General features: G+C 48.3%; 1 protein-coding gene across 2 annotated transcripts in view; it reads right to left on the reverse strand.

Annotated features, from left to right (window-relative positions):
• The window catches only part of STK11 (serine/threonine kinase 11), a 74,139-nt gene that overhangs the window by 19,502 nt on the left and 28,547 nt on the right, over nucleotides 1-26,090 (reverse strand). For both annotated transcript variants that reach the window (XM_044998342.1, XM_044998343.1), the window contains exons 3-7: nucleotides 24,426-24,515; nucleotides 22,345-22,477; nucleotides 21,438-21,574; nucleotides 20,809-20,936; nucleotides 7,387-7,444 (exon numbers count right to left, since the gene is read on the reverse strand). In XM_044998342.1, the coding sequence (XP_044854277.1) occupies nucleotides 7,387-7,444; nucleotides 20,809-20,936; nucleotides 21,438-21,574; nucleotides 22,345-22,477; nucleotides 24,426-24,515 (546 nt within the window). The remainder of the gene's footprint in view (nucleotides 1-7,386; nucleotides 7,445-20,808; nucleotides 20,937-21,437; nucleotides 21,575-22,344; nucleotides 22,478-24,425; nucleotides 24,516-26,090) is intronic.

The following is a 26,090-nucleotide window of genomic DNA, read 5'->3' on the forward strand; positions in this document are numbered from 1 at the left end:
TAAGTAATTCGCACTGGCAGCTTTTCCTGCCAAGAGAGTTTGAAGATGGTTCTCAGAGGAGCAATGGCAGATGTGGGGTTTCACGGATGGGCAACGAAGTGAGCAGCACTCCGCTGCAGGAGGTACCAGCTCCATGACCTCCCAGCAGCGCTTCATGTGTGGGCTCCATGCAGTTTTGAACCAACAGCACCTTGAGGGGGACTGGAGACCAGCACTGGCTGCTTAGAAAAGTTAAGTAGCAGTCTATGCTGCCGCTGCATTGTGGGAAAGATGAGATAGGAGTACCAAATGCCGCCAAAGAGGCTGAAGGAGAATTCTTGGTGATCGTGGATGGGAAAAGCCCAGGTTTCATCATTCTGGAATTCTAGATTCTAACTAAACTAGAGAGGAATGTGGAAGAGATGCTCATGTCCCGGAAGTAAAGGCTCCAAGATCCCACAAGGGCCTGGGAAACCCACACGTCTTGTGAACCTTCAGACCTCTTGCACGGTAGGAAGATTGTTTCCAGATTTCCAGTATTATATGGGAAGCTGGAATGTAAACACTCCCTCAATATATTGCCGATTATCTGCTTGGAGCTCTTAGATTTAAGCTCAGCCTCTCACTCCCCCAAAAAAGAATCTCATCACCAACAACAGAAGATACTTAAATTCACTGGCTCTTTCCTGTTCCCTAAAATGTCGCAGGCAGACTTATTTTTGTTGAACGCTGACTTGCTCGGTGCTACGCGAGGAATAGGATTCCTGCCCTCAAAGCTTGCTATTTGAGTGGAAGAGGCCACACAATACAGACACAAACTGCCCTGGATGACTGGAAGATTAAGGTGTTCCCATTTTGTATTGATGTAGGTCTCCAGGTATTTCTACCTTAGGTGGAACAAGAGTAGCAGGCTTGGCGGAAAAGGAGGGATTCGAACGCCACTTTGGTTTGTCAATTACAACCATTTGGCCAAATAAACGTAACACTGCTAAAATGAACAGCAAGACTTTCGGGGTGCTGGGCCACCAAAGCAGAAGTGGGCGGGTCCACCCCAATTGCATTTTAGTCAGTAGTTATGCCTAGCTCTGGGTATGGGGTCTCTTCAACGTACATGGCACACAAAACCCTGTACTGACTTGGTTGTTGGACTGCCTTTCCGTGGGAGACTGCTCTCATCAAGGAAGTGACTGTACAGATACTACTTCACTCTGGGCTGATATGTGAGGGTCATCTAGCAGAGCTACTGCAGAGCCACCACAGCCACCACTGATTTTTGCCGTGGGCGCTGGGGCCGGAGGGAACCAACGTATAAACGCTAGGCACTTCAGGAGAATGGAGACTAGGGGGCAGAAGTGAGAAGTGGGAAGATGCTCAAGTTTGCCAATAATGAAGGAATTCTGAAAGAAGGGCTAGAAATTTCTAGCAGCTAGTGATGTTTGTTTTGCTGTATTTCAGCTCTGCCTCTTTCCTGCCTCCTGTCCTACTTTCCAGGAGAGTAAAAATAGGTTTTATTAACAACTGAAACCTGAATCACTGTACTGTAGTCATGTTGATTCCATCCTCTGGGAGATGAATTCAAACATTTACATATGTATCTATGCTAATCAGAAGGTAAAGTGAGAGGAGAGATTCAATGAAGTACAAAAGGAAACCAAAGACCTGTTGGAAAGAGCCCCACAAGTAATTTGACGCGAAGAAGCAGACAGTATTTCCTGTCAAGCCTCAGACAGGGCAGGGACAATTCTCTGACATGGCTCGAGGTTCCGCCTGTCACTCTGAGTTTTCCGCATCTCTCAGTACGTTGGTAGCGGGCAAAGGGTTTTCTATTGCAGGTCAGGCTGCTGCTCCATCAAGTCTGAGCCTGGCTCGAGAAGTTATTGGCCATGGCTTTGTCGCGAGGCAACCATTCATTCTGTGCTAATCTAGGCGGGGTAAAAATCTCTGCCTGACCCTACATTGATCAGCTGACACCCTGAAGTGAGAGACTGGATCTGAAAGCTTTTGAGAAGAGAAACAGGCTTTATTTCACTGCTTAATCCCAACTACCATTTTACTGCTGCTTTGTAGGGGAATGGCACCAGGACACAAAAGCATTAATTCACTCAGTGCTAAGAGGTTGATGCTTCAGTGACAGTCACATCCTCCCTTCTTGCTTCCCATTATGGGGGTGTGGAGGAGAAAAGCACCACTCACAGAAAGCACTGCCTCTCCCAGAGACTGATGATTCACCTGTTGCTTCTCTTCCCCACCTCCAACAATCTGCAACCAAGTGCAGCAGCAGGAAGGGGAAGAGACCCTTTCTTGCCGTTTTGTGGGCTGAGGGGAGGATACACGAAGCACAAACCTGCTGGGGGAGGAGCGTTAGTGACCCAGAAGCTGGTTCCGTGGAATGACGTTCAGCAGCGTTGCTGTAATCTACAGGGAGCTAAAGAGGGCAAGGCTTGAGGACAGAGAACCAAGGCTGGAATGAAAAATAAAGCTCTGAAGGCAGACTGGCGTTTAATGAGCATGCCTGGCTTGCAATCCGAGTTCTAAACCAAGCCTCATTCTTAGCCGACTCATGATTCCCTGCTCCTTTCAACTCCCTTGCATCCCGACTTGTTAGGCACAGCTGGAGCTTTGAAAGTGCTTCCTGGCTAATACACTTCTTCTAGGTCACACATTTTAAACTTGCTTATTTATGATAGGGAAGAGACTCTGACAACCAGATGCCTAGCTGCAGGCTATTCAACCCTTATCAAAAGGGTAGGTTACTTGCATTTCCCCGCCCTCTAGTCATATGGGCCATGAACAGAAACTGGGTTACGAGAAGGTCAGTACCATTGCACAGAGCTACTAGCAGCATTCTGATTTCAGCCCACAGATATTATGCAGGAGCTGGATGGAGAAGGAAGTCATACAATAGTTCTCTGCTACGAATGGCACTAGCTACTCCTACGTAACAGCCAGACGACATAGGGGGCAAACCCTGGTTTCTCCAGCCTCAGTTCAGTGAGCACTGGAAGTAAGTAGAAAAGAAGAGGGGAGCCGTTCCCCTAGCTGATACTGGACTCAGAGGTCATACTTCAGACTCCAACACAAAAGAGACGCGCAGGAGGAAGAACGGTGCTTAGAGCACAGATGAAGGCATTAATGCCTTTAACACGCTTGCGTTAAGAGACTCATTTGCAGAGCGTGGGAAGAAGAATTAAAAATTCCCACCTCTGCGCCACACACTGAGAAATAAGCGAGACCCAGAGGGCTGAGCAGGAGAAGAGGAGCAGGTGCTTTCCCATCAGTACCTTGCATCCAGGGCAGAATTTGGGGTTTGCATCCTCCCACACCACCACAGCTGGGAAAGGCCTATTAGACCTCAAGCCCACGGCCCAGCGAGCGCTGGATAGCCCCTTAGGATACCTCGAATATAGGCACATGCATTACCAAGTATGCTGAGAGCCTCTGAAAGGCATTACTGTGGCAATATGAAAACAGATTCCTTAGGATTTTAGTCCATGCATCCGAGCAGCAAGGAAAGCCTTTCCACAGGCACCCTTTGCATCTGCTGCCGAGGACTTTTTGGTGAGTGAGAGAAAAGGTGGCCCACTAGCCTCTGCGAGGTCACAGGCCCCTGCACTAGCGTAACAGGCCAGCTTCCACTTCCACCAATAAAGAGCCAAGTGCTCCCTCTCGCTTGCTATGAGCCGTTGCAATCATATCTATGGCTGAACAAATGAAGCGTGACGCTTCTGGGGAAGAAGGCAAGATGGTTGCCTTGGAAACGAGGGGCAGAGGTAGGATTCTGCAGCCACTTCATCACTTTCGATTTTCTTTTTAAGTGCTGCTGCAGGGTCACTGAATTAAAGTTACCAAATGCAGTTTATGAGCATTAAGCCCTTCAGTAACAGTGCAGGGCACAGAAGGTTAGCGAGCCACAGGGAACCAGAGGCTCTGCCTCCCTGGCTCTGGGCAACGTGTCTGCACTGGGCCACGTTTCTACACCAGAACTTGTCTGAGAGGCTTACAACAAAGCCTGTTTAAAAAACATTTCATAAAGATGCGCTACCAGGCTGGTTTTCCCCAACCAGCAGTGCCCTGGAGGCAGCAGGCTCCAAGGCTCTGTCGTTATTACTCATGGGTCGACTATCATCAGCTCAGATTGAATAATTTGCCCTGGCTGGCGGGCTAGGAGAATTTTAATTCATTCCAGTTCAGTTGATGGTTCACGAGACTGCAACGGAGAGCGGCTAGTTTTGAGAGAGCTGCCGGAGTGCGGAAAGGGCTGGGAAAGGTTAGCATGTCCCTGCTGAACTACAGACGAAACCAACCCCGACACTGCGTAAATACAAATGTAATACAAGAGAATTAATTTAGTTTGGGGGAATGAGGGGAAGGTGAGGAAGGCGTCTGGCAGAAACCAGAGAGTCTACGGCAGGCTCCATTCCCATTCACAGACGGCACAGGCCCATACTCACCCACTCCAGGTCATATGGTGTGAGGAAGCTGCCATGTTAGGGGGGGAAGCAATAGCCTTGGGAAGAAAGTGTGGCGGAATGGCAGCAGCTGAGAGGGTGGACAATAAGTCTGCACCAAGTGTTACCAGGCCATCGGCTCTGCTGTGTTAAGAGAATAATATTAGGCACTTCCACAGCGCTTCATTCGATCCGTCGTCGGTTCTCACATCTCCGCCCGCACCCAGGGAGCAAGTAACTGGCATTTTGTAGCTGGGGAAACAGTCCCAGAGAGGAGAACTGGCTTGTCCAAAGTAACAGCATATCTGCTGAAGAGCTGGGAACAGATCCCAGGTCTCCTAACTCCCAAGACTGTTCCAACCAGATTGCTATCCCCCGTAACAGCATGCAGTTTCCTGCACCACAGAGCACAGAACAGAATGAGGACAAGGATGATTCAGGGAACACTTCACCCCTCTCACGCACTGATGGGAGCCTCCTTCTAGCTCACACCCGCCCAATTCCAAGCTGGAGAAAACACTGGCCTGGACGCCAGAGGCTATTCCTGCAGTCTTGTCGGAATGCCCTAGGACCTTTACCTTCCACATGGGCAATCACCAGTGACATCAGGTCAGCATCTCAACCAAAGGATCAAACTTCTAGAAACAGTGTACCAGGGATAAGGAGAGATGCCAGCTATCTCAGGCTTGAGTTGGGATCTATTCCCAGCTCAGCTGTGGGGCTTCCGGGAAGTCACTTCAATTGCTCTGTGCCTCAGTTTCCCATGTGTAACAAGGGGATAAATATCAACGTCATGGGCAAGGGGGCGGAGGTGTAAATATCAAGCTGTTACTGATTGTGACGGAAGGTGTTGGTGCAGGTAAAGTGTTATTCTAAAGGTCTGAGAAGACAGAGGGCCAGCCCCGCCCCTGGGAATTAAAGCTGATCATTTTAGGAATGCACTTGAAGAAAAGCTGTCTGCCAATCAATATATGGATGAACACCCACAGACTCGCCATTGGCTGTGGTCAATTGCGTTTAACTTGACTGCAGCTTATTTAGAAGTTGGGACTAAGTCCTTCCATTTAATTTGTTAAAACAAAGCCAGGAGGCGTGAATTCTTTTCCAAGCACATTCTTTGCTGCCATGCCAGCATTTGCAAGAGGGCAATGGACAGACCCGCCCTGGGCCCAAGGATGTCGGTTTGCGGTGCATGTGAGGTTTGCCACTGCCCTTTGCACCCAGAGCTTACTCTACTTTCTCCTCTCTCCTGCTTGCTCTGACTATCTGCAGGGGCTCTGGAGAAACTCTCTCTTCCCTTGCAGCCTAGCGAGGCAGACTCAAAAGCTCTTTGCCACAAGGGAATCGAGTGCACAGAGTCGGATAAGCAGCTCAAATACCTGGCAGCTAGCGACATATGGGAGCCAGCGGGGCCCCACTATCCTGCCGTACAAAGTAGCAGGGACAATGGCAAGCAGTGCATTAATGCTTTTCAACATCTATTAGCCCATTTCACAGACAGCCCAAGACTCATTAACAAGGCACTGGTTGGACTGCAGGAGCCTAGCACCAGCAGTGATGAACTAGCAAGAGTAGAATGGGAGGGGTCCTGAGAAGGGAACAGCAAAAGCATTTGACACTGAAGGAGTCAATGGTGGAAAGGGGAAGAGTGGCTGGCGGCAATATTAGGGTGCAGCAAAAATAAACTAGTGTGGACTTGCAGGAGCCACCGACCCAGGAGTCATGATGCCATAAAGTCAGATGCTTCCTGCTCATGCAGAGTTCAAACCGTCACCCCTAGAACAGTCCCCTCTATGGCCCAGGACTAACCCGGGTCTCCTCCGCTGCAAGTGCACATTCCTATTTCAGGCCCAGTCAGACAACCAGCATGCATATGTCTCAGAAAGGGGACGGTCTATCCTGCTATTAAAGGGTCAGTGTGCCTGTTAATTTAACTGACCAGGCAGCTGTCTCTTAAAGGCAGCTGCTCTTCAGACCTTTGCTCTTTCTAGGCATTAGGTTGATGTAGCTCTACAAAAAAGTTCAAATCCCTTTCTGGTTCTAAGCCAAGGTTTCTGCAAGCCGCCTACTCCACACTGACATTCACCGGGGGATCGTACGACAGCACCTGAGCTACAGCTTTAGCTTTTCCATAGGAAAGACATGGGGACACAGATGCTTCTGGCCGCAGTCAATGGGAGCAGACCACGCCTAGCGCCTTGCCGGATCAGATCCTGGTCTTTACAGGGTTCCCAAAAGCGTTCTTGGGCAAGCTCATATGCAAGAGCTCTGCTGAGCAGCTGCATTCTAACCAGCGGCTCTGTGTCCCCTCAGGAGCACTTCCTAGTCAGCCAGGAGACAAGCTCTCTCTGCCTCCTCGCTGAAGCGGCCTTAGAACACTTTTTGTTCTTGTACTTTTATCCAACCAGGAAATCTCTGCTCAGAGGCAGCACGTTCGAACAATTTGTTAAAAAAGGGCAGACAAAATATTCCCTGTCCTGGAATCCTTCCTCAACCACTGGATTCCATATGAAGCAACCACCACTCAGGGTCACTTCTGCCACTACACTGAAATCTAGTTGTTCTGTCTCCTGGACGTAAAGAGACAGAAAACATTAATCCAAATCCCTACTTCAATATCCTCAGCTTCAAGGATCCCTCCCCAGCCCGCCTCCCCTGCCTACGCTGCTACTATCTGGCCTGTGAATCTCATTATTCGTGCTAGGAACACATTTTAAACACCTTCATTATTTACCAGTTAACAACTGAAATGCTCCAGCAAGATGCTTAAAGAAAAAAAAAGAACGCCCCAACTAGATTTACATGCAAGTTGCCAGAGCTCCAGCAGAGCTGGGGGAAGGGTATCTAGTGACTTCCATGTGCACTGTCAAAAGAAAAAACAAGTTCACAGCGATAGCACAGGTACATTAGCATAAGAAGCAGAAAGAGAATGACTAATAGGAAGAAGCTGAACACTCACTTGTGCTGCCTTATCTGCTGTATTGAAAATCTCTTGGCTGGGTCATATTCAAGCATCCCTGAAAAGGAGGAAAAAAAATCCAGGTGTGATTCACAGGCGCGCTCAGCCAATTTAGAGGAAGGAAGCACAAAGCCCCACCCCTCCCTTTTCCCTCGTAACAGCACCCATGGTTTCCAGTCCCCCTGGCCATGGGAGTTGAGAGAGGCCTTCCTCTTTAAATGAAAGACAGCAGCATGGGATGGAGTTTAACCCCAACTCCACTGCTGTGTGGATCTGAGCAAGGCTGTGCCTCACCTTCAAAGTGGGGCTAACCCTTCCCTCCTTTGCAGTGTGAAGACTGAGGTCAAGTTCTCTCTCCCATCCCCAGCCAGTGAAGGGTTAGGGTCTCTGATTTCACAGATCATCAACATTGGTCAAACTTTACCCAAGAGGAGCCAAAGGCTTTGGAATGGTGTACACACAACTCCAAAGCAAGCCAGAGGCTGCATTCTAGGCACAGATCTCCCTGAAGCCCCTCTAATTAAGGGCTCTTGAACAATGCTCTTCCCTGCTCGCCAGACTGCCTGTAGTCTGCTATCACTCACAGGAGATGTGGGCATGGAAAAAGGAGCTGGCCAATACATTCTCTCGCACCCAGACCATCCAGGAGAGAGGGGGATGGATTCCCCTCAGACACAGGTTGCCCCAGAGACTCATTTATTGCAACCGCTGCCCTTCCATCTCTTTTTTTATTAAAAAAAAAGTCACAGTTCAAGGAGAAGAGAAATAAAAAGTTCTCACACCACTCCCCGGAAACTGGCCAATGAGGCATTAACCAGTCCAGTGCCCTGCATCTCCATTAGGTGCATGCAAGATACAGGCATTCCCCATGGAAACCACCACTAAATCACTAATCCGCTGAACAACAACATGCTTGGTGCTGTACATAGATTACAATACAAGGACATGATCGTCTAGGGACAGAAGCCAAAGGAACTATAAATAGGGTTCCAGGCACCATATGGTGGGGATGCAGCTGCTGCCGCACTGTGCTTTTTTGGAGTGAGGAATTCCAAGCAGTTCTGCTTTCAAATGAATCGTAACAGTTCAAAGAGCAGAGGGTTAACACCAAAAAACCTTGCGGCAGTAGGGCGGGGGGAGGGATTTAGAAAGGAGGAAAGGACTGCAGAAGGCAGTGACTTCAAGCATTAAGGAAAGGGTGGGAGAAGGCTCTGAAATACGAGTGGAAGAAGTGATGGGAGTTAGACGAGCAGAGCAGAGCGGGTAAGAGGAGACTGAAAGTTCTGCTCTGGTCTTCTCTCCAAGGTCAGGACAAAGAGTATGAACTCGATGCAGAAGGCAAGGGAGAGTCAGCGTGGAGGGACATAGTCAAAACAACAGCAGAGAAAGCACTTTTGGCAGCAGACTGTTGGGCTGACTGCAGGGGAGTTGGGCAAGCCAGAGAAGAGGTTGCCAGGGCCTAGATTAGAAAGTGGGTTTCTGTGGTACAGGTGGACAAAGGGATGGATTTTTGTGACGAGGTATGGAGGACAAGACAGGACTCAGCAACAGCATGTACATGTGGCATAGAATGAGAGGGCCCCGAATGACAGATTTTACTGCCAGGTCAGATAACACGGAGAATGGTTCGGTCGTCGGCAACAACAGACAAGGAATATTCTGTTGTACCAAGTAAGGGACACAACAACTGCCTTCAGCCGTCACTTGCATGTTAGTTGATTCCCCCCCCCCACACACACACACATTTAAAGAGAAATAAGACGTGTCCTGTGCGTAGGAATTTTTTTTGCGAGGCTTAACCCAAGAAGAGAGTTTTTTCCAGCAACGAGACCAAAGGTCACCTAGACGAAGCACTTGAAACCACAGAATGTCCAGCCATGAGAGGCCTCTTTCTTCTTTAAAGGCAAGTGCAAATGTGTGTATCTCTGAGTCTGAAAGTAATCAATGCCGCAGGAGGCCCCCGCCCCTCCCAAAACACCTACCTCTAGAAACACTGAGGGTATGGCTACACTTACGGTTTGCAGCGCTGGTAGTTTGCAGCGCTGGTCATCCAGCTGTGTAGGAGCAGCGCTGGTGTGTGGCCACACTCACAGCTACCAGCGCTGGTGTGTGGCCACATTTGCAGTATTAGCAGCGCTGTTGGGAGTGCTGCATTATGGGCAGCTATCCCAGCATTCAAGTGCAACAACGTGCTTTTCAAAAGAGGGTGGTGGAGGGTGGTGTACTGTGACAGGGAGCGGGGAAGATAGAGAGAGTGGATTTTTGGAGCCAACACTGTGTGTTAGCTTCCTGGATTGGAAAAATCACAAAATGTTCATGAGCCCTTAGTCTTAACTCTTAATTGCAAACAGCCTGCCTCCAACACGGACTCCCCGCTGTTTCACTCACTCCCTGTGGTGTACTGTGACAGGGAGCGGGGAAGAGAGAGATTGGAAAAAATCACAAAATGTTTGCGAACCCTGCATCCAACGCTGTTTCCCCTGCCTCTCATTTGATCGTTCACAGCCAGGTACAGATAGCTCCTGTTTGCTGTGATCAGTGTTTGTTTTTTTAGATAAGCAGTTCAACGAAGCTCCGATCGGCTCCGTTCCGTTTCATTCACTCTCCCTGCCTGCCTCTCATTTGATTGTTTACATCCAGGTACAGATGATCACAGCAAACAGGAGCTCTGTTTGTTCGGAGCTCCGATCGGAGCTCGTTCACAACAAAACAAAGAGAGGCTGCATAACAAAACAAAGAGAGTAATTTATAAAAGCATTCTGGGATACACCTTATACCCTGGAGGCCAATCACAGCGCTGGTGTGTGGCCACACTTGATGACCAGCGCTGCAGCACCAGCGCTGGAATCCTTATTCCCCATGCCGAGTGAGGTATACGGCCAGCGCTGCAGCCAGGGAGTTGCAGCGCTGGAAGTGCCCTGCAGGTGTGGCCACTTACTAATTGCAGCGCTGGTGGAGGCTTTCCAGCGCTGCAAATCGCCAGTGTAGCCATACCCTGAGAAAGGTTAGCCAGATATGCAATGAAAACTTAATCCACTGCTTCACAGCCAATTAATGTGATTTTAAACAGGGTATACACGGTGGCCAATCCCATTACAGTTTTTGCTAGGCCTGACGGGTTCTTTGAGCGAGAAGGGCACTTTATGCAGAGAGGACAGGCTAGCGGGTGGGTGGAGGAGAGCCTAGATTTACTTTCTCCTCAGAAATTGCAAGGCAGCATCGGGTGACCATTGCACAAGAGCCACGCTGCCATAAAGTTTATTCCAAAAAGATGGGGGAAGATCCCCATAATTAAAAGTGCTCCTATGCGCCACCTCCCCCACATCCCCTCTCCCCACCCAAAATATATAAACCATGAATCTCAGCTATTCCATCAGGGGTCAAGGCTCTAGATGGAGCAGGATAAGTACTTTTCATTTGCTCTGCTAAGACAATAACCCTGTGATCAGTAGTAGGTTCCCCCATAGTCAGCACAGCAGGTGAGGGGGAGCTATGCTAATCGCTCCCGGCATGTGGGCATGCACCCTTGGAATGGACACCTCAGATCAGTTTCTACTGGGCAGGTGTCAGGCTAAGACAGTGTTTCTCAAATGCAGCCACTGTGGTCACATGTGGCCACCACGGGTTTTCTTGCAGTGGCAGCCTCCTGGGCTGAGGGTGTGTGCGCGCGCGCAGGAGAGGGGAAGCAGTGGCCCATCCCGCTCCCTGGTGCTCCTAGCTGCACAGCCTTGGTGTTGGCTGCTGGGGCTTCCAGTTGGGCCCTGCCCCACTCTGGAGACACCTGGGGCACAAAGCTGGAGCAGGCAGCTGGTGAGTTTCCCCACCTTCCCAGGGGTGGTGGGGCTCAGGCTTTGGGTGTCAGCCCAGGGGTGGCATGGAAGGCAGGCTCTGGCTGCGGGGCTTAGGGCTCCAGCCCCAGGCTCTGGCCACATGGCTTTGGGTTCTGTCCCCAAGCCATGGGGCTTCAGGCTCTGGCCCCGCACCTCCTCCCCATACAAACCCCCTGCTGCCTCCCCCGATCTCCCATCCAGGGCTTAACTGGCCCCCAGACTTGCTAGGGCTGAGTAAGCCTGCTGTGAAAAGTGATACTTATGTTTGTTAATATCACTTTTCATAGCAGACTTACTAGCTAGCAATAAATAAATTACAATGATTTGGATGTACATTTGTGCATATTTCTTAGTTTTTCCTAAAGGTAATTAAGTACTTTTTTCCAAAGTGAGAGCGGCCACCAGCAAGAATTGGTGGCCACACTCTGAGGCCACCAAATAATCTGTCCTGAGAACCCCCGGCCTAAGAGCTGGTATTTTCTGCCAGAAACAACACGCTGAAGTCACGCTATGCCCCGATCCCAAGCGCATTTTGAGGAGAAGGGCTCACCTTGTTCAATTTGGCGATACCTTCAAAGCTCCATTAGCCTATTTCTGCCCCTCTCCAGAAGAGTTCCTGGAAATTTAACCAATTCCTTCTTTCGGTGGTACGTGCAAAGAAGTAGGTTTTACTGGCAAAGATGAAAAATCCATTCAGAACCAGCCCAATGAGCTTTTTAGCCTCACTGAGTTACGACAGCTCTTCCTCAGGTCTGGGAAACGTACCGAGGGCTTGTACACACTAGCACTTACTTCCGTGTAACTTAAGTTGCTCAGAGGGGTGAAAAAGTCACCCCCTGAGCAACACAAGTTACACCGACTTAAGTGCCGATGTGGACAGTGCTATGTCAGCAGGAAGGTGGAGTCATTATTCCGATGGGAGAGCTCTGTCCTGCTGGCACAGAGTGTCTGCACTAGCAAGTGATATATCGGCGCAGCTACAATCGATACAGCTGCACCGCTATTGCGATTCTAGTGTAGACTAGCCCTCAGTGTCACACCTAAACCCAAGGTGGAACAGATTGTTTAGCACAAGTAGTTAACAGATATTTCAAGGGACTATTCAAGGTGAAGTGGCCCATTAACACCCCTCCAGTCATGGGGGGGAAAGCAGCTGGGGGTGTTGTTGGTGGGTTATAGATTGTCGTAATAAGCCATAAATCCATATCTTGGGGCCGACATCTTTAAGTCGGGTTACTTTCCATGATCATTATAAAGCTGTTGTGGGGCAGTGCTAGAGATTCCCAGGCTTCCTGTGCCTTCAGAAGCAGTGTCTCAGGAAGTCACCAGGTCACTTGTTTCACCGTATCACTGCCGTTCCAGGCAGCAATGAGGCCCTGGAGAACAGCTCCCCCATGATGCAGAGACAACTCCAACTTCTTAGCTACCGTCACACCTGTTATCAGCTCAATATTGGATACAGACGTGATCAGGGGACTCTTGCCAAACCTGAGCTGCTTCGGGTGGGTATTCCCCCTTTCCTCTACAATCAGACATGCATACGTTACAGCCCAGCAGCTTTCTCCCTCCCTATCCATCTTACAAAAGTAGTAAAAGGAAAAGCTGTTAAAGCTCCCACACCTAATTAAATATCCTATCAGCAAGATTATTAGATGATCACTTCACAGCTAAACTGCCCCTGCTGTTCTGTTTTTTTTTTTTTAAATGGATGATTGGAGTGAAGGCAGATTGTACGTGAGGACCAGAGACACTGAAATCTGATACTGGCTGTCTTATTTTTTTTAATGCAATCAGAATAGGGTGACCGATTTTATAGGGACAGTCCCAATTTTTGGGTCTTTTTCTTATATAGGCTCCTCTTACCCCCCACCCCGTCCCAATTTTTCACATTTGCTGTCTGGTCACCCTAAGCCAGAAGGGGATACGGGTCAGGTAAGACTCTCTCTATAGTGGAGACTTTTTTTTAAAATTTTATTTTATTAAAAAGACCACCACATTTCAGGAGACCTGTCTGTCATCAGTTTCAGCAGAGTTTTCTGCAAGCCAAACCATGCAAAACTGCACAGGACAGCACATCAAAGATCCCAGACACAGTGGGATTGTCTCAAAGCTGCGGTGCTTTTTTCAGAGCATCGACGGGTCTGAGAGGGTTTCGCTGGGGTGCTGTGGCTTTTGGAAGTAAGCATCTTCAATTCCAGCCTGCTCAGACCTGAATAATGCACAAGCATCAACTCAAAGACTGCTTAGAAAATGCCAGTGCTTGCCAAGAGATTTACAGCATTTACTAGACGGAACAGGTACAGGAGAGGATGTGGGCAGGCAAAAGAGGAAGTAAGTGTCTAAAATAGGTTATAAAGAAGGGGAATAATAGCACTTGTTACAAGCAGCTGTGGCGCAATACATTGTTCTCAGACAGGGTACAGATATTAAAGGAGCAATGAAGGTAACTTGAGCCAAAAAGTCTTTAGTTAAAGGCCAAGGACTGTATTTTGGGCAATGCTAGAAGAAGAAAATCTAGTCAGTGGAAATTAAAACTCATGGATTAATCTGTACTCATATATAGCAGTTGAGTGGCTAAAGCCCAGCACCGGAGAGAGACTCCATAAAGGCAAAACATCATGTACTATTCACCAGTCAAATCATCTAAAAGTGTCTGCCCACAATAACCACACAGATATTCTCTACCATTTACGGTAAAGATTTCCATTTATTTGGGAGGAGAGATGAAACACTGGAGCAGTGAGATTCTTCGGATGGATGCCCAGCTCTCAGACCTCTGCTCCAACAGCATTTCAGATGGGTTAAGTGTGCCCAGACCCAGGTCATCTCTGATCCTACGCCCAGCACAAAATACAGAACTACAGGTAGCATGAATCCCCTTTCCAGTAATGCCAAGGACAACCAGAGCACATAAGACCTTAAATCCGTCCTGCTGCCTTGCCACTGACAACCACCAATGCATCTTTATATGGTTCTGGACAAGCACAAAGACACAGCAGGATGTGAATGAGTAACTTCTGACAGCCAGGAGCCTCTTCAGGTACATGTTAATAGGCAAAGGAGGCAACAGCTGTAATTCAGGACTCCTAGGCTTTGGCTACACTTACACTTCAAAGCGCTGCCACGGCAGCGCTTTGAAGCGCTAAGTGTAGTCAAAGCACCAGCGCTGGGAGAAAGCTCTCCCAGCGCTGTCCGTACTCCACCTCCCTGTGGGGAATAACGGACAGCGCTGGGAGCCGCGCTCCCAGCGCTGGGGCTTTGACTACACTGGCGCTTTGCAGCGCCGCAATTTGCAGCGCTGGAGAGGGTGTGTTTTCACACCCTGCTGCAGCGCTGCAAATTTGTAAGTGTAGCCAAGCCCCTAGGTTCTAGCCAGGAGTGCCACTGACTGAGTGCCACACCCTGGATGAGTCATCGCCCTCATCAATTCCTCTATCTGTAAAATGAGAACAATAGTATCTATCTCAGAGGTATTGCAAGGGTTAATACACATGCAACTGAGTGTTCTGGTTGAAAGGGTGCCCTCTGCAGTACATGCAAAAGTATTAACCTATTAATGGTTAAGGGCCCTTTTTGTGAGGGAGCATGAAGAGAAAAGCACTGCTCCCTCCACCTCCTGGGAACACCTCTAGAATCGCCCCTCCTCAAGCGTGGGCTCCCCTCCTGCACGCGGTGAGGCCAGCAGAGTCTCTCCAATGACAGGCACAGGGATCTAACACAAAACAACACTGGACTAGTTTCTAGACACCAGCATGTCAACTATGGACTCTTATAGCCCACATTTCTGTAGTATTCAAGCACCTCAACCTCTAATGCATTTACCCTCTCACCACCCTTGTTACAATCATGTCCTTTTTACGGCGGGGGGGGGGGGGGGGGAGAAGAGACTGAGGCACAAAGAACCTTGCCCAAGATCACACAGGCAGTCAGTGGCTGACCTAGGAATTGAACCCACATCTTCCAAGTGCCAGGCCAGTTCCCTAACCACTGGGCCGACCTTTCTTTGGGGCCTGGCCGTAGAAGCATATTTCAAGAGGATTTGGCACACAGAAGATTTTTAAAACCTCATTTTTCTTGCCCAGAAATGAATCTTATTGGGACACAAGTTATGCAATGGTGATGTCAGAGCTTAAGGTCACTTGGGGAGGCTTATACCTTGACGAGCTACCCCCACGGACAACGGGGGCCTACTAGCTCTCTGATTTCCATCAGTGAAAGTACGACAGATTCATTCCCCTCTTGACAAGCAGCATCCCAACTAACCTGCACTAAAATACTACAATACTGCTCTTGCTAGGAGTTTGAAAACAGGCCAGTGAAGGGGCTAGAAGCCCCCGAAACTCTTGGCCTTCGGCAATCTTGCCTCCTCTCTGGAAAGATAAAGGCTGGTAAAGACAAGCTCAAGGGGTGAGGGGGAAAACCACACAACAGCTTGAGCAGCTGCAAAAAAGTAGTCAACAGAAAAACAAAGCTTTAAAAAGCATCTTTTTGTATCTGCTTCCCAACCAACTGGCACCCTGCTCAATGCAGCACTTCCAGCCAGAGAGGAAGCAAACACTTTGCAACATACTGTAGCCTTCTTTACGATGAAAGCAGGATGAGTGCTCGTGGCTCTGCTATGTGCTAGAAGAGTCCTCTTGAGGCAATGGAAGGGAGCGTGAGCCAAGCTATGGGTATCTGTGCTGTTCATTCCAAAAGCTATCAGACATGAACTGGCAAGCCTGCAAACAGAGTACACTTGAGTTCAATTTCACAAGCTGCAGAAGACGCAGGAGCATAGCAGGAAATGGGGATGTACTGCATAGAAAAATAAGGGCAAGTGGCAAAAATCCTCTGCCTTTGTCACCAGTGCTACCCATGAGGGGATGTGGCAATGCTGAACACTTGGATCCCTACAAGCTGGGTTACACTTCATGCCTTACTACTGCAGTTTGTGATGCCCACGGTATCCCCACACCACAGAGTTAAATCACCTCATATCTATTTGGTACATTGATCCCTATGGAAAGGGAAGGGGCTCAGACGAACTCAAAAGCAACGCTGAGAGGCTCTAGCCAGCTCTGAAGCGAGCGGATTGCTGCAGGGAGTAAGCATGTGGAATGGGAGGGGTGGAAGAAAATTGAAGAGGTCCCCAGGACTTCATCAAGGGGACAGAAGAAGAATGCTTGGTGCAGACAGGCAGGACCGTCTCCTGCACAGAAAGCTTATCTGCTTGAGCAGCTGCCCATTAGGTAGCGTACAGTTGCCAGTAACTGAGAACAGAAGGCAGCAGGAGAGACATCAGCTAGGACAAAGGGAGCAAAGAAAATAGGCTGTCAACCTAAAACAAATCTTTTGAGGTCATGGGACCTCAGGGATGAAGATGCCTTTGCTGTTTAAAGGTACCATAAAGAAAGGCAGGAGATCTCCAAGAGCAATGACAGAACAGCTCATTGAAAGGAAAAGGCAACTAAGCTAGGACAAAGGTTTAGCAGTTATTCAAGCCACATGCTTCAGGGCACAAGTGATTTGCACCTGGACTCAGGAAGAAAATGCCACACCCACCACACTGGAATTCAATACCAAGGGCACTAGAGAGGCTTATTGCCTACCTCAGAAGCATCCAGCAGTTATTTGAGATCCAGCTGGTATCAGACTGGACACCAGTCTAGATGGGCCAGTGGGTTTGCTCCAGTTGCTCAATTTTCACGCTCCTATGAGAAGGGCTGCTTTTCTGAGTTAGCATTTGCCGACCAAAATGCCACGTATAGCTCTGGACATCACTCACCAGCACATGTGAACATGACACGAGACATGCGTCAGTCACTAGCTCCAAGCCTTAGACAGTCGCCACATTAGTCTCAGCAGCATAGCCAAGATGCCAGCTGCGCTGAGAGCAATCTCTAGCTATGCCTTACATAACTGTTTCTGAAGCTATTACAGCTGATTAATGCTTTGCAAAATACAGGGAAATAAAACTTATTTCACAATCAGTATGGAGCCAGAGAAGTTAAAATCGTCTCCAGATTACTTGGATGGTGGGGGTCAGCAACATCCTAGAAAGGAAGATAAATAAGGGCTGTTCGAAACAACGGGGAAAATCATCTCCTCAAAATGCATTCAAAGCTACAACCTATACAGATAGCACCACCTACTGCATTACTACTGAAATGCAGCTGAGAACAGTATGCTTAGGTCGCTAAAAATTTCAACAAGATTTGGGAGTTTGGAACTAGAACTTTCAGGCCCCGTGAAAGGTGAATGCTCCATCATGTAAGAGATTCAAGTTTGTTTTGTAGTTGTCTCTTGCAGCAGATGACCTATCCACACCACAGGCACAACCAAGTCTGGGAACCTGGTTACAACACAGTGGGGGCCCCCATGACATGGTTACAATTTGTAGCACTGATGACCACAATTATGAAGTGGTTCAGAAGGCAGTTAAGAGTCCATCTAACTACAAATTGCAACAGTGCTGGAACCAGGTCAGAGGGGAACAGTGTTGTAACCCAGTCCTCCGGCTCTGCGCTATTTCTAGCGTGGGCAGGCTTGCAGTGCTCAACCACTAACCCACCCATGCTTTCCTTCTCGGCTACTTCTGGGGCTTGCGCCAGAGGAGCGCAGGTGTCCAAGTGCGATCAGAGTTGTGTCTGGAGTTTGATCACTGTTATTCTGCGTCTTTCCCATCACTGACTACTATCAGTGTCTTTTGTATAGTAAGACAGAAGCGATGACAATAAGCCCATCCTATGGAGTGAGTGGTGTCCTGAGATGTTGCTCATTGTATCGTGGTAGCACCCAGAGCCCCAGTGCCAGACCAGCACTAGGCACAGGCCACGCTGCTCCTAAGCAGACACCACTGATTCAACTGCTATATTAACACGCAACTGCTCTCCATGTTGGAATCCTATTTTATGCAGGAGCAAAAATATCAATGATCATCCCAACCCTCAAAAGAAGAGGTTACACTCACTTTGTGCAGTAACTGTGGTTCTTCAAAATATGTCCCCCCATGGCTGCCCCATTTCAGGTGCACATCTGCCCTTGATCAGAGATTTTCTCTTAGCAGCGTCCGTCGGGCCTGCGTGTGCGCTCTACACACCCTTGTGGAACAAGGGGCTACTGAGCTCCATGGGCACACTGCCCTCAGTTCCTTCTCTATCCAAACGTCCAACAAAGAACAGTCCAAAGTGGGGGGATGGAGGGTAGGTAGTAGAACACCCATGGGGAACACATCTCTTCCACGAGTCCCTATGGGTGCTCCCAAGCAATATCCCCCACCGGGAGGAGGAAGCTTTGGAACGGAGTCTAAGACTGAAGACAGTACAGCAGCACCAAGTGCTGCATCAGATCTGATGGCATGGACTGAGGCGTAGTGTTTAGAAAAAGTATATGCGGAGGCCCACATAGTATCTTTGCATATCTCAGACACTAGAATGTTCTTGACTAGAGCTGTGGCAGATGCCTGTGATCTGGTAAAGAGCTATTATCCTTTTGGGGGAGCGGGGCACCAGCTGCATCATAGCAAGCGACGATACACCCAGAGCTCCAACTCAGAAGTCTCCGAGTAGAGATCATGGACCACAGGGATACCTCTGCAATGGAGACAAACAGTCTAGTCAATTTCCAAAATTCAGAAAAGGCCAATGACTGTGATACATCTAACGTACGAAAGGAGGTCTCACGCTGAGATTGATGCGGTTTGGAGATAAATCCTGGTAGATGAATGGGCTGGTTAAGATGAAAACCCGACAGCACTTGAGCTAAGAATTTTAGCTGAGGCTGTAAGGAGACCCTGTCCTTGAAAAATACAGCAAATTGGGGTGCTATCCAGGCTCCAATCTCCCCAACCCTGCAAGCCAACGTGATAGGCATTTGAAAGGCCGTCTTCACAGATAAATGAAGCAAGGAGCAAGTGGCCATAGGTTCAAATGGAGGTTCCCTAAACCCTTAATAAGTCTAGAGGACAGAGTGAGCAAATATTGAAAACCCTTCTAGTGGGGGATGAAATGCTAGTATCACAGCCAGATTAATCCTAACAGAGCTAATTAATACCTGTTGGATTTGAAGAACACATGGCAATTCAAGAAGGTGGAGAGTGAAGAGCTCTACATAGGCTTGGTGTGTGGCACTAGTTTGCACAGAGTGCATGTGCGGGCCGAACAGACACTGCTAACCGAAAATCTCTGATCAAGGGCTCAAGAGGCGCATGCGCACCTGAAGCAGGGCACTACTCAAAGGACAACACTCTTGCATCAAATGGTTGGCGCAATGAGACTAGGACTCCTAAATTCTGCTCCTAGTTCTTCCACTGATTTGCAGTGAGACTATGGGCATGTTGCTTTGCCTCAGCTTCCCCACCATTACTCCTGTTTCCTGAAGGGGAAACAGGCCCAGGGAGGCAAAGGGACTTGCTCGCATTCACACAGCTCGTCAGTGGCAGAAGTGAGAAGATGAAAAAGCTTTGCACAAAGCAGAGATACTCCCCACAACAGAAGGTCAAAGTATTAATCTCAGAATTTATTTTACACAGAAGCAGTGCTCTAAGAGCAGGAATATCCCACAAGTCAGTGGATTTGACGCCTGCATACAATTACTGTTTGAAGTTGATTCCCACTGTTACTTTATTTGTTCTACAGTTGTGCCAGAACCCCCAAACGAGGTCAGGGCTCCACGGTGCAAGACGCTGGACACACAATAAGAGACCATCTGTGACCACAAAGCCTTACTGTCTAAACAGATTACAAAGGGTGGGAGGGGAAACAGCAAGTATCTTTCTCAAGGTCAACCAGCAGGTCAGTGTCAGAGCTGGGAACGGAACCCTGGACTCCTACGTCCCAGTCAAGTCTCCTATCCATTGAACAGTGCTACCTCTCCCCGGTCTCTATCACAGGAAGCTCAGCTGATGACTATACTGCTCACAAAGTTCTTCCAAAAAGCTGAGCGGCAGAAGGAAGAGCAGACTCACTCTTCAGGCCTGTATGGTGAGCACCAAGCAGACCCTAGAGGAGTCTCCCTCTGTCAGGAGCACAGCAGGATGCAGCTCCTTAGAATTAGTACACTTAATACCAAGTGAAGCATTTCATATGGCAAGCCACAAAAGACAGTATCATTAACACCCTGTCTCAGGCTCCAAGGGAGGAAGTTCAGAGCAGACGCCGAAAAGAAAGCGAGAGCAGAAGCTGTCCCCTCAACAGGCACCATTATGCTTATGTCCTGCTTTATAAGGCTTGGGCAAGGATCTTAACTGAATAAGTTTGCTTCAGAAGAGACTAGCATTAAAGTGCTGATGCTGCTTTAAATCCACCCTTTGGTGGGTTTGCCCTCAAGGTTTTAAAATCTCTCTAAAGCATATGAAATTGGAGTCATAGTATATGACTTGTTGCTATAAAGGAGATGCTTGCAGCTCATTTCACGGGATTAGTCTATAGCACCGGAGCACATTCAAAACCTTCTCAAACTCTGAAAGGAGCAAAGGCTGATAAACAGACTTCTCTACATTCATAGAATGCTTTGAGTGGGGCACTTCTCCATCAGTACTATGTTTGCCGGGTATTTGTGGCATCCACAGTTTTACCCCTTTTCCTTCAGGTCATTTGAAAGAGACGCTCACCTCTAAGTAGGTCTGAGAGCGGAGGACCACAATCCTCTGGAATCGTGTAGTCCCCTTTCCCGATGTTTTCAAATAGCTTATAGATATTATCCCCCTCAAAGGGATAAAGACCCGTTGTAATGTTGTATCTGTAAAATGCAGAAAGAACAGCGTGAGGACAACTATACGGAACCCAAGTTCTAGTTCTTCAACAAGCAGATAAGTCAGGAAAACAAGAGAAGCTGGATGACAGATGCTGACCCGAATGCATTCTCAACTTCTCTCTTGACACAGCTTTCTTTCCATAGCTTCACACACATACACGTGAACTGGAAACGTACCAAGCTATTTTCCCTACAAAGCTGGGAAGGAAAAGACTTTAAGCAAATACTTGTGAGGTGCTCAGATACTGCAACAACAGGAACCCCAAACACACCCGGACAGACAGGGATTGAGAAATGGCTGGTATGGAACTACAAGCAGAGAGACTGGCTCAATTTCTCCAGCACTCTGGGCATTTGCTCCTGGATCTACCCACCATTCAAAAGGGAGTGGTAGCCCCAAACGCTCACACAGCACCCCCAGCTGCAAGTCCCAGAACAACATTGTGCCCGAAGCAAGTCACCCAGAGTTCCTGTGCAGGTACTTACAATGTGACCCCTGCTGACCAGATGTCCACTTTAAAGCCTGAAAAGGTATCAAGGCCATTGGCAATTTCTGGCGGCTGGAATGCTGGCGACCCTTGGCTCGTTCTGCACGTATCGTCCTCTGCAAACGGATGCAATGCCTGGGGCAAGAGGCCAACATTTTAGTGACTCTCATGCTACTATCAAACTCTTCAGAGATCAAGGATTATATCCACGATAAAACCTTTACCCTTGTGAGACTCCAGGCGAGTCTTTGTCCATCTCGTGGGTCTAACTACAATATACCACAAATAGTATCGTATATTACAAGCAGAGCTGGTAGGGTCACCTATAGTTAAGATAGGCTAACACTTCCTAGTCTAAAGAGCCCATTTTCAGTTGCTTATAACCTTGCCCGACTAACTGCTTGGAACAAAGTTTTCTATACTGTGTGTTTTTCCCAGTCTGATTTTTTAAGTTTCAGGTAAAACAGTTCAACCATTTCAGAGAATGAGATTGTTTTGCCCATGTTAAAAATGTTCTTACAACTCTTTTGTTGAGAAACTCTAGTACCTGGATTCTTGGATGTGCCTTTTGCTGTCCCTGTGAAAAGTCAACTAAACTCAGGCCAATTATCAGACTCTGGAAATGTGGAAAAAGTAGTATGCAGTCACGTAATGAAAGTCTATTGTAACTATAGGTGAACCAATAATGCATAGCACAAGGGGTTGAATTAAAGTGGCACAGGCAACCTCAATTCTAGAATTTTAACTTTTGTGTACTTGACTTTAGCAACCATTAAATTCTTTTGATGTATCTTTTTTGGACACACACACACGCTCGTGTCCCTCCAAGTCTCCAGTGTGTATGTCTACAGCTGGTACGCTACAGAGGGAGACGGGAATGGGGTTCACAAGTCACTCTCACATACCTCTGCCACTCCTAAATCAGATATTTTTAGCGTCCCATTGGTTGTTAGCAGGAGGTTCCCAGGTTTTATATCCTTGTGGACAATCCCTTGGCTGTGCAAGTATTCTAAGCCATCTATGAGCTGGCAAAAGTACCTAGAAAAAGTCAGAGGGGGGAAAAAGACACTGTAAGTGATTCAAGTGACTGAAGCTCCATACGCGCTATTGCCAATATGCATAGTGAGGAAGAAGAGCCGTGCTCCAAGACCACATAGGTTGGGCCTACATTAGCCTTTGCTGCTGGGAAACTAGAGATTTAGGTCCATTGTCTGTTTAGCACAGAAGTGACTACCTGCTGCAGTTAGGCATCAGGGCACCCCCTCCCACTCGGGATACTGAACTGCTCTAGATCAAAGCTCTCTTCCCATTCTGTATATTGTTGCAAGTTCACCGGACTGGCATCACAGTACAGTTGCCAAGAATTTTTTTTGCTTTGAGGCAGCTCAGCAGGTGTTTAAACACGCACAGTTCCACGTGGTGCGAGCTGTGCTGGACTCCTACCTTCCTTACAATCACTCTTAGCAAATAGCGCCCGGTAGACATTACAGGTTGCACCTCATGGGGTCTCCAAGAAAGACACAGAATTGCGTTCCTTGCCCTTTCATGCAGTGGTTTATCCAAAGCAGGGCACACAAGCAGGTGTCCTTTGATCTGACATCCACAGATGTCAACTCTTTTTGAAGTATATAAAGTGTCAGAGCCTATTCACCTTTGCTGCTGGGGTGCACGGGGGAAAATGCACATCCAACCTCCACAGGAACTCTGACTGGTAAGTGCTGCACCGAGGCAGTCCACTTCTGCATCCTAAGCACAAACCTGAGGTGGCTTCTCTCAACACATCGCTAATTTGTTTAAAGTCAAGGTACGGGGCAGAATTACTCGCTGGAAGCTACAAGGTTTGGCAGAAGCAGAACGAGAAAGAAAGTGAAGTATAGGATTGACTGTTAGGAGAACTGTGCCTCATTTCAACCCCTATTTCACCCCATAGCTAACGGTGCAGCAGCACCTGGCAAGCTGCAGACAAGCACTAAATACCCATTAAGTATTAAGGTTTCCTCAGCTGTGAGCTTCAAGGGAGCATGGAGTCTTAGTGTGCCTTTACCAAAATACAGAAACAGCAGATCAGACTGGGTACTGGACAGATTAAGCATCAGCAAAGATCAGTAATTTCTTCTCTGGTATTTAACTCTATATCTCCCTTCTCAGTTCAGAAGACGTCAGTCTCATTAGTAAAATGCTCCAATTTCCCTCATCCTTGGCTGAATGGCTCCAAAGGTCTTTCCTTCTTGTTTACCATACTTGCCAGAGCAGCCTGAGAAGAAAGGATTTCGCTTAGGTTCCAAATGCCCCATTCAGGTTGTGCAGGGCAGGATATTAGGAGTCACACTGCTGCTGCTCTCCATTTTCTGTCATACTCCCGTAACAGGCCCCCCCAATAAAACAAAATCACCATGAAACAGCAGGAGGATACATTTTACCGGCTGCAAAATCGGGATCTAACTTATCAGCAAGTTTCAGGTTTAGTTCTGCGCCAACTGATTAGCGATGGGACTTTTATTTCCCTTCTCCAAACTGGAATCTCATTTGCAGAGGAAAACTTGATCACACCAGAAAGTGTTCTGAAGGAATCGACCTCTGTCAGGCCACCGAGATGCCACGGGGACTTCCACTAGGTGCAGCACGAGAGCACCCAGCACGGCCTCAACTGTAGCTGCTAAGGCGCACGCTAGGCAGAGCGTCAGAAAAGGGATTAAGGAGGCATCTCAGGCTGCTAAGGCACCAAACAAAAAAACAAAAAACAACCAAACACCCCACAATAGAAAAAAAGCTTTTGCTTCCCACAACCTCTCCCCGTCCCACCAGCTTTTAATGTTCTCCATGGATGGTACCTGATGTACTCTTTGCTCATAACAAGTTTGCTTTAAAGTGCAGCCAGCAGCCTAAGTGACAGAGCAGAAGAACATCCACTTGAATTCAAGAGCCATAGCAAGGGTGGGAGAGATTGATGGACACAACGTGGGTTAAGAACTGAAGCTGCACTTACCCGTGAGCCTGAAAGACTGGAAACCTTTTTTCTGGGACACTGTCAAGCATCTCCTGCATCCCACACACACAATATTCCATCACCATATACGTGAAGGCAGAGTTAAGGAAGCACCGAGGTTAAATGCTCACCCAGGCAAGCACTGTTACGACCACAGTTCTGATTCTGTGCTACTGGAGAGCAGCAGTACAGGTGGTATCCTTGCATGATACGTGCACAGGTCATTGTACCACAAAGCCCACATTTTGTTGGGTCCTCCCATTCTGCCTTTATTAGGACAGCATTTAAAAGGACGCCAGGGTCCAATTTTGAATCTGGGGAAAGTATTTCCTCCTTTTGCTGCTTGCCTGTTTAAAGGGAAGGCTCACAGTGGAGGCGGCTCCATGCAGTAACATTCCTTAGTTAGGTCTTGAGGCATTCCCAAAGGAATGGCCTCTCCTGCATTTCCCTTGTCCTTTCCCTCCAGTTCTGATCCCAGGGAAGAGGAGGTGTCATCATCTAATCCTAATATTGGTGGCTATGTCTGATTTTTACCTCTCTCTTTTGAGACCAGCACTTTTGATGGGGCCCCATGATTCCTAGAGCACCTTTGGCCATGCTGAAAGACAGCTGGGCTCAGATTAAGAGACAAAGAATTTGGGGGTGGGGGCATTGTTTTAGGAAGAAACCAAGCATCTTTGCTTTCACCTTATGGCTTTTGTCCAAACCCAACAGAGACAGGGATATCAGAAACGCGGCTGAGGAATTTTTTCCAGAGTCAAGGTCTGGGTTTCCATGGGATGATCTTTCCTTCCATTTGCCCCACTGCTCCTTTGATCTCCAGGTCCGGGCACTCACAGGCCAGGGCTGGGGGAGATAAGGCTACGTGCCAGGGTTCCTCTTCAGCAATTTCTGCCCAGAATGGCAAATCCCAGGGAATCGATGAGAACTGTGATTAGCTAATCAGAGGGAGAGGGGAGTGGAGCTGCCATGGGAGAACCAGTCTCCACCACCTAGTACCCCACACAATATCCAAGGCCTGATGGACAGGAATGGCTAGTAGGAAGTCCTCAGAGAGAAGCAACGGTCCAGGCCCCTTTCAACGGGGCATAAAAGTTTGGGGCTGTTGGGTGCTAAATGAAATAAGGCTGGGGATGGCCTTAGAGAGGAACTGCCCATACACCTCTGCTTCACATGCTCCCCACCGTACAGGGAGAAGGGCACTATCCAGCTAGCTCGACTTTCCCTGGCCCAGGAAAGGGGGGGCCTTGGCTGTCTATTCTTGTGCTGGGCAGATCTCAATCTCGAGCACGAGCTGCAGGACCTGCATGTTCTCTCTACCAGCCTACTAGCCATGCTACGGTCAAGCAGGACACGTGCCGCTGCAGCGCTCATGAGGAAAAAAAAAAGCCAAGAATCAAGTGGCTCAGCCCCAAAAGCCAGCCAACAAGTGTGTCAGATCCAGGCTAATTAAAGCCCAAAATACACTAGAAGTTTCACATTGTAGGTGTTGGTTTAGAAAAGTTTTTGAACCAAAGACCAGGGTGCTCTGCAGTGAAGAAGTCTGTACACCCTGTCTGCAGCTGCAGAGGCAGAACAAAACTGGCAGGTCTTCACCCGAAGGTGTGTATTCCTAAAGCAGTGAATGACAGGTCTAAAAAACTGCCAGCAGGCTGAAGTCCCAAT

Source organism: Mauremys mutica, chromosome 24, assembly GCF_020497125.1.
Source record: "Mauremys mutica isolate MM-2020 ecotype Southern chromosome 24, ASM2049712v1, whole genome shotgun sequence".
Classification (NCBI taxonomy): Eukaryota; Metazoa; Chordata; order Testudines; family Geoemydidae; genus Mauremys; species Mauremys mutica.